Source organism: Malaclemys terrapin, chromosome 3 (genome assembly GCF_027887155.1).
Source record: "Malaclemys terrapin pileata isolate rMalTer1 chromosome 3, rMalTer1.hap1, whole genome shotgun sequence".
NCBI classification, from domain to species: Eukaryota; Metazoa; Chordata; order Testudines; family Emydidae; genus Malaclemys; species Malaclemys terrapin.
The window spans coordinates 65,160,725-65,174,268 of record NC_071507.1 but is presented as its reverse complement, the minus strand read 5'-3'; the positions used below and the strand labels follow the sequence as shown (position 1 = coordinate 65,174,268).

At 43.8% G+C, this 13,544-nt stretch overlaps 1 protein-coding gene across 3 annotated transcripts in view; it reads left to right on the top strand.

Annotated features, from left to right (window-relative positions):
- The window catches only part of CDC42EP3 (CDC42 effector protein 3), a 113,028-nt gene that overhangs the window by 67,052 nt on the left and 32,432 nt on the right, over nucleotides 1-13,544 (top strand). For 2 of the 3 annotated variants that reach the window (XM_054022478.1, XM_054022480.1), the window contains exon 1: nucleotides 184-539. The exons of the other annotated variant lie outside the window; for it this stretch is intronic. Coding sequence is in view for 1 of the 2 variants with exons in the window: in XM_054022480.1 (XP_053878455.1) it covers nucleotides 220-539 (320 nt within the window). In the remaining variant the exon portion in view is untranslated. Of the gene's footprint in view, nucleotides 1-183; nucleotides 540-13,544 lie in introns of those variants that run through there. 3 annotated transcript variants of the gene reach the window in all.

Sequence of the window (13,544 nt, the reverse complement as noted above, 5' to 3'; positions counted from 1 at the left end):
AATCAAGTGTGTCTTGAGTGTATTCCAGCCAGCCCTGACCTGTGCCAGGTTTTCAGTTCAGCTGCAGTTGGCCTCACACCAGAGAACTGCCTAGCGCCCAAGCAAGCACGTGGGCTTAGCCCTGAGGGGTGCCGGTGTGAGCAGACACCCAGGCTCCAGAGGGAAGCGCTGGCCACACGCAGGACCTGCTGCAGACATCAGGCTTGCAACAGCCTGTGGATGCTGCTGCTGCTTTCTCGCCTGCAGCCTCTGGGGACGAGCAAGGCGTTTCCCATCCAATGCACCAGCCCAGAGGAGGGGGAGAGCACGCAGGGGAGGGAGCTGCCGGGTGACAGGCGGTCACAGGTGCTGCTGTTGCCTCTGAGTCACGGGAGAGGCGTCTCTGCGCCCCAACCAGCTGCTGCTCCCCCTCCCCCTCCTCAAGGCTGCTGCGGCTGCCAGCCCAGACAGAGCCAACTCCTCACAGGCGGCCTTGCTTGCAGGAGGAGCAGCCACCGAGCCGCGCAGCCGGGGGAAGGAGCAGACGCCCTGGGAAGCCTGTAAGTTGCTGCGTACAAAGATCTGCGTCCCCAGCCCCTGCCCGTGCCTCCTGGCCTGGCAGGCAGGTGGTTTGCAGGCAGCGGGTGTTGTTTTTCCCTTGCATGATGTGGAGATTTCGTGTGTTGGGCTGCGAGCGGCGGAAGGGCGGGTTTATAAAGCCTAACCGCCGGGGAGCAGCACCCCCAAGGCGCGAGCGGGGCACAATTCTGCTCTCAGAGCTGCCTGCGGCATTGCCCCTCGGGTATCCGGCTTTCCCTGGGCATGTTCAGCGAGCACAGCCCTGTGCCCGGACCCGCCCCATGCAGCAGGACTCCAGTGTTCTGCTAGGGGTGTGCAGGGCGAGCCAGCTCTGCGCGCAGGGCTGCCCAGTGCAGTGCGACTAGTGGTTCTGTTCTCCTTCCTCCGTGCAAAACAGGTACAATTCTGCTCCCACACAGAGCCACCCAGTCCGTCAGGGCTCAGATTTTCCGCTTTCCCTCTCCCCGTGAAACAGGTCCCATTCTGCTCCAACAAACACCCACCTTGCCCATCTCTGCTCCAATATTCTGCAGCATGTGCATGAAACGGGCACAATTCTGCTCTCCCCGTGCACCTTGGCTGATACTTTGCTCTCCACAGGGAACAACTGGCAAAATTCTGCTCTGGGATCTACCCAGCGCAGCATGGCTCTTCTTTTCTGCGCCTCTGTGTGCACAGAATGGGCAAAATTCTGGGCGTGGAGCTGCCATAAGCATCACAGGTTTTTTACTCTGCTCTCTCAAGAGCCGATTACAGGAGTCAAGATGCAGTGTGTTTTGCCATAACACATGGCAGCTTAGGACAGTTGTACTGAAGCGGCTTGGCTACTGTCTGAGTTAATTTGTTTAAAAAGCTGTCAATTTCAGTGACTTAAAAAATTAGCATTCAGACAGACAAATATAATTGATGCAATTTATTACTAAAGGTGATACCTAGTTTCATTTCCTACTTTCAGAGTCACATATTTGAATAAAAATAGAGTGGTGTTGGGTTTTTTTTTGTTTTTGGCAGGATGTCATTTTTGCAGTGCAGTTCTGGATGGGTCAGTTTAAAAATAAATATCTACTTGAATGCTGCATTTCTGAATAGCTACATAGCTGTGACTTGAATGCATCAAAGCGGAGTATTCAGCTGAAAAGAGAGCCCATAGTACAGTGTAATACTGGTTGTCTGACAGAGATTGTAAGTCAGGAAATCACCAAAGGGGTTTTATTAGGATGCTATCTAAGGCCTGGTCCACACTAACCCCCCCACTTCGAACTAAGGTACACAAATTCAGCTACGTTAATAACGTAGCTGAATTCAAAGTACCTTAGTTCAAACTTATCGCGGGTCCAGACGCGGCAGGCAGGCTCCCCCGTCGATGCCGCGTACTTCTCTCGCCGAGCTGGAGTACCGGCGTCGACGGCGAACACTTCCGGGATCGATCCCAGAAGATCAATTGCTTACCGCCGGACCCGGAGGTAAGTGTAGACCTACCCTAAAAGTAAAGCCGAGGTAAGATTTTTGAGGGGGGGAAAAATTTTTTTCACATGAAAATGAAGTCCCAAATCCAGGAAGCAATTAGTGGAAGAGTTCATCACTGTAGATTGTAGTTGTGATTTAAAACTATTTAGAATCTTAATATTTATAAAATGAGCTTGACCTTTTATTTTTCTTTGAAAGCATTTGGGAAATTGCTCCATTGTCAGCAATCATTTAAGTGGGCCATTATTCCTTGCTAAATGTGGATTAGAGGTATGTAGGGGACAATATGTTTGAATAAACAATTAAAAGCATGAATTTAAAAACAACTGAAAACCTAAAATGGGTGATTCCTAAAACCCATCTTCCATTTGAAATCTTAATGAGACCATTCTTATCAAATGAATGTGCCTCACTTAGGATTTTTAGAAACATGGTACCAATAAAGGAATTGTGGTGCTCAGTGAATCTCAAAGAGCAAGATTTTGTGCATTCTTCACAGGAAAAGAAAACACAATATTGGAATCCAATATGTCACCTGGGTGACTGCAGAAATATAAACCTGTATATAGTCAAGTGATTACTATGTTGCAAGGATTTTATTTTTAAAGTGTGTTGTGAAAGGCCTAGTTTTTTACTGGGTTCACATTTAGATTTATGTTCTCACAGCAGCATGTTACAAGTAGCATTACAGCACTGGTATTCTGAAAAGTGAATGAAGTAGATATATCCAGCCAAAATATTATTTGATTTTGAGCATTTGTTTCTGCATTGGAATATGCTGGAATACATTGTTCTTAAAAAGGGTTTTGTTTGTCTCTGCAGAAAAATAGTAAAGAGCCAGATTTTCTCTGGCTCTAGTATGGGTGAGCAGTGTTGGGAGAGGAGGCTTCACAGGGTCCATCCTCTGCACAGATCAAGGAAAATTACCGTCCTCACTCTCGTGAGCTCAGTGAGAGTTCACTTGTGCACTGTCAAAAGTACACATCACCCCCAAAAGTGAGGGGAAACATAGCCATGTGACCCCGCCCCCCCCATACCAGCCTTCAAAGCTGGCCAAATGCACTGGGAGGAGAAGGGTCTGGAGTTTGCAGTCTGGGGGGAGAAGAGGGGAGAATTATCTTTTAAAGTGCAATCTCAACCCAAGCTTTCCCTGGGGCATTGTGGCTCTGCACTAGGCCTTCAAGTGATGTGGCTAAATGCTGCAATCTAGCTCCAAAAAACTGTTTAAAACTCTTCCAAACCACTTGTATCAGCTCTGCTTTGACCAAGTAAAGCCAAAGGTTTGGCAAAACAAAACTGTTCTCTGTTTTTCTCTGTAAACGAGAGCAACATACTTAATAATCTGTTTCAAATAAAATGTCTTCCTTATGGGTAAAAAGAAGAACAGGAGTACTTGTGGCACCTTAGAGACTAACAAATTTATTAGAGCATAAGCTTTCGTGGACTACAGCCCACTTCTTCGGATGCATATAGAATGGAACATATAATGAGGAGATATATATACACACATACAGAGAGCATAAACAGGTGGGAGTTGTCTTACTAACTCTGAGAGGCCAATTAATTAATTCTTCTTTTTGCGGATACAGACTAACACGGCTGTTACTCTGAAACTTTTCCTTATGGGTGAAATCCTGGTCCCCAGCCCAAGTCTTGAGTAGGGGTTATTGTACAGGGTGTTAAAAGGAGAGTTTCTCCTCATGTCTTGTTACCAAGTTCAGAGCACCTTCCTGGCTCGCTCTAGTTCTCCTTTTATGTCTCCTTTTTCAATGAGATTGTTGTATTCCAAAGGATCAAGAGAGTTCATAGACTCCCGGTCCATGCGTCCACCAAGCTCCCGTTCTGCCATTGAATAGCACTGCTGCTGCACTGGGAGGGTAGAGTCCACTCTTGCCTCTTCATATCCTGACTGCACTGCACAGCAGAAGCACAGTGTTTGTGCTACTGCAGGATTTGATCTAATTGCACAGCTAATGATGCAAACGTAAAGTAGTGAAAAACGCAGCAAGAAATTTTTTTTTTTCCTTACATCACACTTGAAACAGCCATTGCCCTACTCTGGGGGTTCCCAGGTTATCCTGAATGGAGTCTCTCTACCTCCTTTAGAGTGGCCTTCAGATGCATCTGATGAAGTGAGGTTTTTACCCACGAATGCTTATGCCCAAATAAATCTGTTAGTCTTTAAGGTGCCACCAGACTCCTTGTTGTCTCTGGGTATTGTCATCCTGCTTAGCATAGCACAGGTGTGAGCAATCACGCTGCAAAGCCCACCGCAAAATTACTACATCCTCACTGGTGCACCACTCGAGTGTGTCGCTAGGATTTATGGGGCATGTTCTCCGGTAAATGGTGCCGCTCTGATTCTTTCCCAGTGGATTGTGGAAGAACTTGTCTTTCCTTATGGGTACAGGGGGGCAGGGACATGAATAGGAGAACTATCAGCCCTCAAGTGACTTTTCCTGCATCCTTACTGAAAAGTGGATGAGTTACCAGCCCAAGTGAAAGCAGCCCCTGAGGTCTAAACCACTCTTCCAGCTAAGCCAGAATTTAAGCACTGCAAAACTCAGGTGAAAGGGTTTTTTGTGTGGACGGGCGAGAGATTAGGGGCAACACTCAAATAAGACCCCGAGTTAGCTCTGCAACAAAGACTGCATGAGGGAGGACACAATAACACAAATGTGCCTTTGCTGTGGGAACACTCACACCAGGCTAGGCTAACCCATGTGCCAGCTCTATAATGAAGATATAGCCTAAAATGTGAATCCATTTCCGTATGCTTTGCAATGGACCTACTCCTTTATTTAATGTAGTATTCATTGTATTTTTGGATGCCCTTCTTGGAGTAATCATTACTTCTAAAATCTTGCATTGAATTTAAAATTTAGTATTAAGCTCATTAAAATGGTATCAAGCTATTAATCCAACATGGGACTCTTACAGGAATTGGGTATAACAGAAGCAATCTTGGATTAGGCAAACAGTGATATTTTTGTGGTTTTGGAAGTAACTCAAGTCTCAGTGAAGTTTGCAAAACAATACATATTGAGTTTGTATACAGAAATAACAGGGAGATAAGAGGAACTGATGCTGCCGTGGGATAAATGCCCAGGTATTACAAGCTAAGCATTCATTTTCACACTAATACTATTTGAGTCCACAAATTACTAATGACATTTATAGGCAACCTTTGTCTTTGGTGGTGTCGGTGAGCTGGAAACGTTTTTCTTCTTAAAAGTCTCGGAAATGATATGCAAAAACCTATATTTGCTAGGACTGCACATTCAAGCACCCCAAAGCCCAGAAATTCAAAAGTTATGGTTGAATGCTCAACCTAAATTTTACCTTCTTGCATTTATACAGTGATCATGTTATTGAAGGTATATGCTACATCTTTGCCTAAAGTTGTAGAAAAAGCTGCTATAATATATTGGTCAGAAATATTATGCACCCTCATAAATTTAAAGATAGAATGACCATGCATGCAATGGGATAGAGTCAAGGGGATGTGTTCAACCTTAACTTTTACATTGGATGAACTGTTGTTGCTTAACTATACACTATTAATGTTGTATGCTTACATTTAATTGGGAAAAGTTCAGAAATTCTATTTCAATACCTAGATTGCTATCAGAGGAGGTAGTGAAGGCATTCTCTTTGCAGAACAAGTTTAGATAAGACATTAGATGAAGTGATGCAGGCAGTTATCTTGCTAAGGGTCAGACTGGGTGATACAAGTGATCTTTTCTGTGATTCTATGCCATTGCAAATAATGACTGACCTTCTGTAGAGATAAAATTGCTGATTACAAGCTGAAGTCATCCAGACTGAGTTTGACTCACCCAAGCTTCACAGAAGCTGTCCAGATGTACTTTTATGGCAGTAAAAATATTTTAAAGGTAACATGCAAAGCATTTTTTTTTTTTTAAACTGGGTTTGTTCACTCGTTTTGTGCTTTTTATGGTTTATAAAGAAGGCCTAAAAGGCAGGAGTTGTTGGACTTTTTTTTTTTTTTGTTTTTATCTTAAAAATATTTGAAATATCAAGTCTGATCTTCATTGGCATCCAAGAGAAATCTTCCAGCAAAACAGAGCATGTGTATTATGAGCTCTTGCATCTTAATGGCAGAACTGAGGCGCTGAATCTTTAATCACAACATTCTTTCTCCTAAATGTTAATTAGACATTGGTGTAAAATGTTAACAATAACAAACAATTTAAAACAATCTGACTAAAGAATGTTGTTCCATGTGAATTGTTCGTTGGCTTTTAAAAAATCTGGGAAGTTTAAATACAAAAATTAGATTAAAAGAATGTTAAGGTTGCAAAAGTTAGGAAATGCCAGAATTAAGGTTGTTTGTGTTACCTTAATTTGATTCCCTTGTGCATATTTACTACGAGACCATCAGTCATAACATAATCTCATACTATTTTTCACCACAGGACTTCACCTCATTCAGTGCACAATGAATGAGGCCAGAGGTTTCAAGAAGAAAAGACATTTTCTTATTTTAAGGTACTGGGCCAGGAGAGCTGGGTTCTATTCCTAAGCTGCCACAGACTTCCTATGTAGTGTTGAGTACCACTGTCCTAAAGTGTATGCACAAGGGGGCCAAATTAAGGTTGCACAGGAAACTTTAGTCCTGGCATTTCCTAACTTCTCATTACTTGACTTTGCAATCTAACATTCTAATTTTGGATTTTTTCAAATGTAATTTTAATTATGAAGAATTTTGATCATAAGACTTTTTCCTCCTGCTTCTTGCACTACCCAATAAGGGGGATCAAAGGAGGTTCCCTGCCACTATCACCAGCAGTGCTGGGTTTACAATGGCGCCAGTGACTCCATGGAGCCGGGCACATGCCCAGAAGGGGCCCCGGCCTGTTCTGCTTGCACTGTGCACTGAGACCCCGCCAGCCCACTGGCACCCCCCCACACCCTGCCCACCACTTGCTCCTCTCGGCCTGCCCAGCGGCCGGCCGAGGGTTCCTCTCCACCCCCTGGCCACACCTGCCGGCTTCTCTCTCTGCCTCCTGGCCAGACCCCAGTGCACCTCCAGCTCCAGGCAGTCTCTGCTTCCCACCACCTGTGGGGCTCCACCTGTCTCCCTGGAGCTGAGCCGCCTGGGACTGATGCAGAAGCTTGGCCAGTCTTGGCCGGTTGGGTGGGAGGAACAGTGTGGGGGGGAGAAGGGGGGCTTGGCTGGGCCCTTCCAGGCAAGTGGGTCCTGAGAGAGCCTGGGTGGGGCAGGGGCAGGCTCGACCTGGCTGATCACATCACTTCCGAGGAGCCGGAGTGATTCCCTGCTCCAGGACACTGGCGGCTCAGCCTAGCAATCACAGTCACCTCCCAGTGGGGCCAGGAGGCAGGGCATGGGGGAGTGGGTCTATGAGGGTCTGGGGGGCTGCTGGGCTGTGAGGGGGTGGGGAAGATCTGTGTGTTGGGGAACTAGGGAGTGGGGGTTCTGTGTGGGGCGCTGAGTAGTTGAGGTGTTGTCCAGGGCACTGTGCATTTGTGACAGGGTCTGGGGGGGTGCTGGGCATAGCGGGTCCAGGGGGGCTTTGGCCATAGGGAATTGAGTGGGGGGGGTCCAGTGTTGGGTGGAGGGCTGTGTGGCACAAGATGGGCTCACCCCCAACAGGAAGGGGCATGCTGGCAGCACAGAGCTGGGTGGGCCATTGTGCATCTGGCAACTGCCGGTTTGTAAATCGTGCCCTCGCACTGGGCTGGGCAGAGCGGGGCTGCCCCTGCCATGCCCCCCCCTGCCATGCCATGCCCCATTGCCCCTGGCTGGCCCCTCGCTGTGGGGACTGAACCCCCTGTGCCATGCTCCATTGCCCCCATGGGGGCCCACAAATATGTTTGGCGCCAGGCCCACAAAAGTTTAATCCGGCCCTGATTCACCAGCTGAGAATTCTTCCAAGGCAGTTGTAAAACCAACTCTCTCTAGTCTAGACTGCAGTACTCGCTTTTCTCCTGATCTACCGGGGAAGGCAACCAAAGACACCTGTGAGGATATGAGAACCACTGCTTTAGATCTGTAATAATTCAGGGGGTGGTGGGAGGAAGAGGTGCTAGAGAAGACTTTTTAGGTTTAAGCTCTTCAGTGAAGTACAGGCCGATGATGGACCAAATAGCCATTATTCTAGTAAAGTTCCTTGTTCAATGTTGAAAGGAAGTGACTGATTCACATGACAGGGTTTGCTACAAGAGGGGTTTTAAGAGACAGTTGATTATTTCTTCGGTACTTGGGAAATGCTCAGGGACTATGGTGCTGAGGGCATATAAATATTTTAATTTTAGTTTGGTTATTGTTTTTGTTTGTTTGTTTGTTGGGTTTTTTTTTTTTTCAAATGTATATTCTTGCCTTTTTAAAAACATAGTAAGAACAGCCATAATGGGTCAGACCAATGGTCAGTCTAGCTCAGTATCCTGTCTTCCAACAACGGCCAATGCCAGGTGCTTCAGAGGGAATGAACAGAACAGGGCAATTATCAAATGATCCATCCCCTACCATCCAGTCTCAACTTCTGGCAGTCAGAGGTTTAGGGACACCCAAAGCCTGGGGTGGCATCCCTGACCATCTTGGCTAATAGCCACTGATAGACCTATCCTCCATGAACCTATCTAATTCTTTTTTTAACCCAGTTATACTTTTGGCCTTCACAGTATCCCCCGGAAACAAAGTTCCACAGGTTGACTGTGTGTTGTGTGAAGAAGTACTTCCTTATGTTTGTTTTAAAATTGCTGTCTGTTAATTTCATTGCATGACCCCTAGTTCTTGTGTTATGTGAAGGGGTAAATAACACTTTCTCCACATCGTTCATGATTTTATAGACCTCTATCATATCCCCCTTAGTCATTTAATTTCTAAGCTAAACAGTACCAGTCTTTTTAATCTCTCCTTGTATGGAAGCTGTTCCATACGCCTAATCATTTTTATTGCCCTTGTTTATACTTGTTCTAATTCTACTATATCTGTTTTTGAGATTGGGTGAACTGCCCGTGGTATTCAAGGTGTGGGCATACCATGGATTCATATAATGACATGATATTTTCTGTCTTCTCTATCTCTTTCCTAATGGTTCCTAACATTGTGTTCATTTTTGTCACTGCTGCTATGCATTGGGCAGATGCTTTCAGAGAACTATCCATGATGACCACAAGATCGCTTTCTTGAGTGGTAACAGCTAATTTAGGCCCCATCATTTTTTATGCGTAGTTGCGATTGTTTTCCAGTGTGAATTACTTTGCATTTATCAACATTGTATTTCATCTGCCATTTTCTTGCCCCGTCACCCAGTTTTGTGAGATCCCTGTGTAACTCTTTGTAGTCCGCTTTGGACTTAACTATCTTGAGTAATTTTGTTTAATATTTCCCTAAGTAGGATATGTTGATGCATCCTTGAATTGTGTGGCAGCACTATTAGATTTTTCTCACTAAGAAAGAGATTTTTAAATGAAGTAAAAAATAGATGCCTTTTTAAATATCATTGATTATGAAAAAATATTGTACAGGTCACGCATCTAGCTATTTGGATTTTACGAAGACTTTTTAATGTCATTCTTGATTCTGATCCTTGGTAAATCTGACCTTTCTAACTGTATTCAACAAAACATTAAGAAAACATACTGTGCTCAAAAAACAACTATTCTTCTCTCCATCCAAGGGTGTTTGGAACGGGGGAGGAGGGTGCAGGAGGCCATGTCCCTCCCACTTTTTATTGGCTGTAAGGGCGAACGACGGGGAGTGGAGGCAGAGAGGAGCAAGTGGGGGCGGGGTCTCAGGGGAAGAGGCAGCACAGGGGCGGGGCCTTGGGGGAGGAGGCTGTGTGAGGTTGGGGGCTCAGAGAGAGAGGGCAGTGTGGGGGTGCAACGCAGGGGGACAGAGCCACAGTTCAGTCGCCTGTAGCATCCTCACTTTTAGGGCACTTCCACTGCTCCTGTCTCCATCTATATGTGTATCTCTCCGTATTGTGTATGGGTCTACTACAAGAGTAGAATCAACCCGTTTATATTAACACCTCTTTAAATGCTTTTCATACATCTTTGAATATTTGAGAGAAACCCTCTAAATCTACCATGAACTCAAGTTAACTGCTGTGGCTAAATATGGTTTGATTTAGTTTCCTAAAATGACTTTAATTCCATTTATTCTCTGGGGTGGACAAACGAAACCTGAAACACAGGCAAAGATTAGACAGAGGTATGTGTCACTTTTTTTCCCCCCTGTACTCTTCAAGGTGCACATTCCAAATATACCAACGTTCTGTTTTCAATTTGGCACACCAGTTATTAAGTAACAGCAGCATGCTCAGACTACCTATTGCCACTGCTTCTAATGATTCATTGACAGTGGTAAGTAGTGTTTGGTATCAGTTTACCATCTTTGTTTTCAGGTACAGTTGATATACCCTCTTTGGGGGATTAGAGTGTTGTTGAATTTTTCTATAAAATGCCTCCCAACCATAGGACTCTATTTCTGTCTTGTATAACAACTATACATTATTGACCTCTTCCTTTTCCGTTTCAGACTATATCTGTACCAGTATAAATCTTCTTAATTTTACAAAACCTGTATGATGGCATTGAACCAACCATGATGATAATGTTCTAAATGTGAATACAAATCTGGCTGGGTTTGTTGAGAGAATTAAGATACTGGTTAATGTAATCACAAGGAATTAAAAACAAAAAGCCTAAGAAAACAAAAGCTGCATATATCGGGGAGGGGGAAATGCCACCAGATTCTGCCCTTAGTTTTTTTTAAATACAGCAGTGCCTAGTCATGGAAGTTGGGGGGGATGGGGGAGGAGAAAGCTCTGTCTCCATCCTTGATTATGCGTATCTTTGTGAAGAAAAGTTATCTCCGCTCTTGTGTGTGTGCCCCATATAGTAAGAAAGAAGGGCTATTGGTGCAATTTTATATGTACAGATATGTTTAACTATATTAAGTTCCTTTTGACAGCCCCTACCTTTTGTCTCATTCTTTTTTCCAGCTCTTTTGGCCTTTAGATTGTTTGTTTGCTCTTGGCCCTGACACTTATTAAACAATGAGAAAATTGGATGACCAGAACACAAGCGACACTGAGAGGATAATGTGATTTTGTCCTACATGTGAGGCACTTGTATATTCCAGCTTGTAGAGGATTGATGCAAAAGTTTACTACCTTTTGATCAATTTAACTTGGCCGCCTGTTTGCTCATGGCTTTTTGGAATAGGACCCTGGAAGAATAACCACAATTCAAGAGGGTATGATACATTGTGACCAAAGACACTTCCTGCAGTTTGGCAACATCTTTCAGTGATGTATGTGTAGATCAGGGGTTCCCAAACTTGGTTCGTGGCTTGTTCAGGATAAGCCCCTGTGGGCCATGAGATGCTTTGTTTACCCGAGCGTCCACAAGTACTGCCGCTCGCAGCTCCCAGTGGCCGTGGTTCGCAGTTCCCAGCCAATGGGAGCTGCGGGAAGCGGCGCAGGCCGGGCCACCACTTCCCGCAGCTCCCATTGGCTGGGAACGGCGAACCACGGCCACTGGGAGCTGCGAGCGGCCGTACCTGCGGATGCTCGGGTAAACAAAGCGTCTTACGGCCCACCAGGGGCTTACTCTGAACAAGCCGCGAATCAAGTTTGGGAACCCCTGGTATAGATAAGGAATGGAAAACAATGTTTAAAATATTATAATGATGTTCTATAAATCAGTGGTACTCCCTTACCTGGAGTGCAGTGTTCAATTCTGTCATCCCACCTAAAAGAGATATAGCAAATATTGGTTTCCTTTTTAAAGGCATACAAAATGAATGATATAGAGAGGCTAGATAGGGTGAGTAGAAGAGTCCATTGTCGGAGACTAGACAGAGCACTGGTTTTATGGCAATACTATGTTCCTATATTCACCTTTCCCAGTTGGCAGGATTTGATACACCTTCACTGACATACAGTACATGAGCAATATGCATTTGAGGGGCAGTGCTTTAAAACTAAGTACTGAAAACCCTAGACCTGTCCCTGGAATCTCTTACGCCGCCTCAGTTCACTTGTGCCTAGGGTCCACAGCCACATCAACAAAAGCACAGATTTAATGGTAGAGTTGGGTGGTCAATTAAAAAACAAAATTCACTTTAATTTCATTCTAAAAAGTTGCAACATTCTTTGTTAAACAATTATTTGACAGTTATTACTCAACCACCTCTGGCCTACAATATCAAAAGTACTAATGGATCTAAAAGGATCTGCTTAGGAGATGAAAATCAACAAACAGGATAAACCAGTGCAAAACTAGTAGTTTTATTGCAAACAGCCATCTTTTGTCTAATGTTCAGTAATAAAAAAGTAAAAATTTATTTTTATTGACTTCAAGACTTCTGTATATCATCTTACCTTGAAACTACTCTAGGGTTCTACGTTGGCAGAAGACTATACGCATTTCCTAATGTTAATGTTGGCATTGAAATAGCCGCTGGAATGCCAGGACGCTACTTTTGTGACTTTGCAGGAGTCTTTGAAGGAGACTTTGAAGGAAATTGTGGAGTGGCATGTACTAAATCTGAAACAGTGTTTTCATAATTTTAAATACTTTCAGTAATTCCTTTGCCTAGCAGAAAACATATCCATTGAAATTTAAATCTTTGAATTGTGTTTGAAAAATTCACGGAAAATATGAAAAGAGAATCTGTATGCAGCTGAACAATGTCTAAGGAAAGAAATACGTTTTAGGGCCCAATTCTGCACACTAAACAAGGATTTAAATATCTCGTTCTCTCGCCTCCTCCCACCCACCCTATACTTCACATTTGCAGGGAAAGACTGCAACACTCTACAAGTATTGTTACAACTTCCTCCTGTAGTACTGCAAAAGAAAAATCCTAGCATTCTAGCTGTTATTACATCAGTATTAACTCTGTGTGTGTGTGTGTGTGTGTGTGTGTGTGTGTGTGTGTGTGTGTGTGTGTGTGGAGACTACACACAAACTACATTCAAAGAATGTTAAAGTGGCAAAGTCAAACGCTCATAAATTAGGACAAGGATAGTCAATGGGCGGATCATGGACCAAATCCAGACCGCCAGATGCTTTTGAAGGGACCGTGAAATCTTTTTATTTACCTATAGGGCTGTCAATTAATCGCAGTTAACTCACACTATTAACTCAAAAAAAATTTAATTACTATTAATTGCACTTTTAAGCACACTGTTAAACAATAGAATACCAGTTGATATTTAATAAATATTTTGGATGTTTTTCTACTTTTTCAAATACATTGATTTCAGTTACAACACAGAATACAAAGTGTACAGTGCTCACTTTATATTATTTTTATTATAAAAATGATAAATAAATAGTTTTCAATTCACCTCATGCAAGTACCTAAGTGCAATTTCTTTATTGTGAAAGTGAAACTTACAAATGTAGATTTTTTTTTTTGTTCGTTTGTTTTGTTACATAATTGCACTCAAGAACCAAACATAAAACTTTAGAGCCTACACTCGCTAAGACAAACAAGTTTGCTTACATCTACGGGA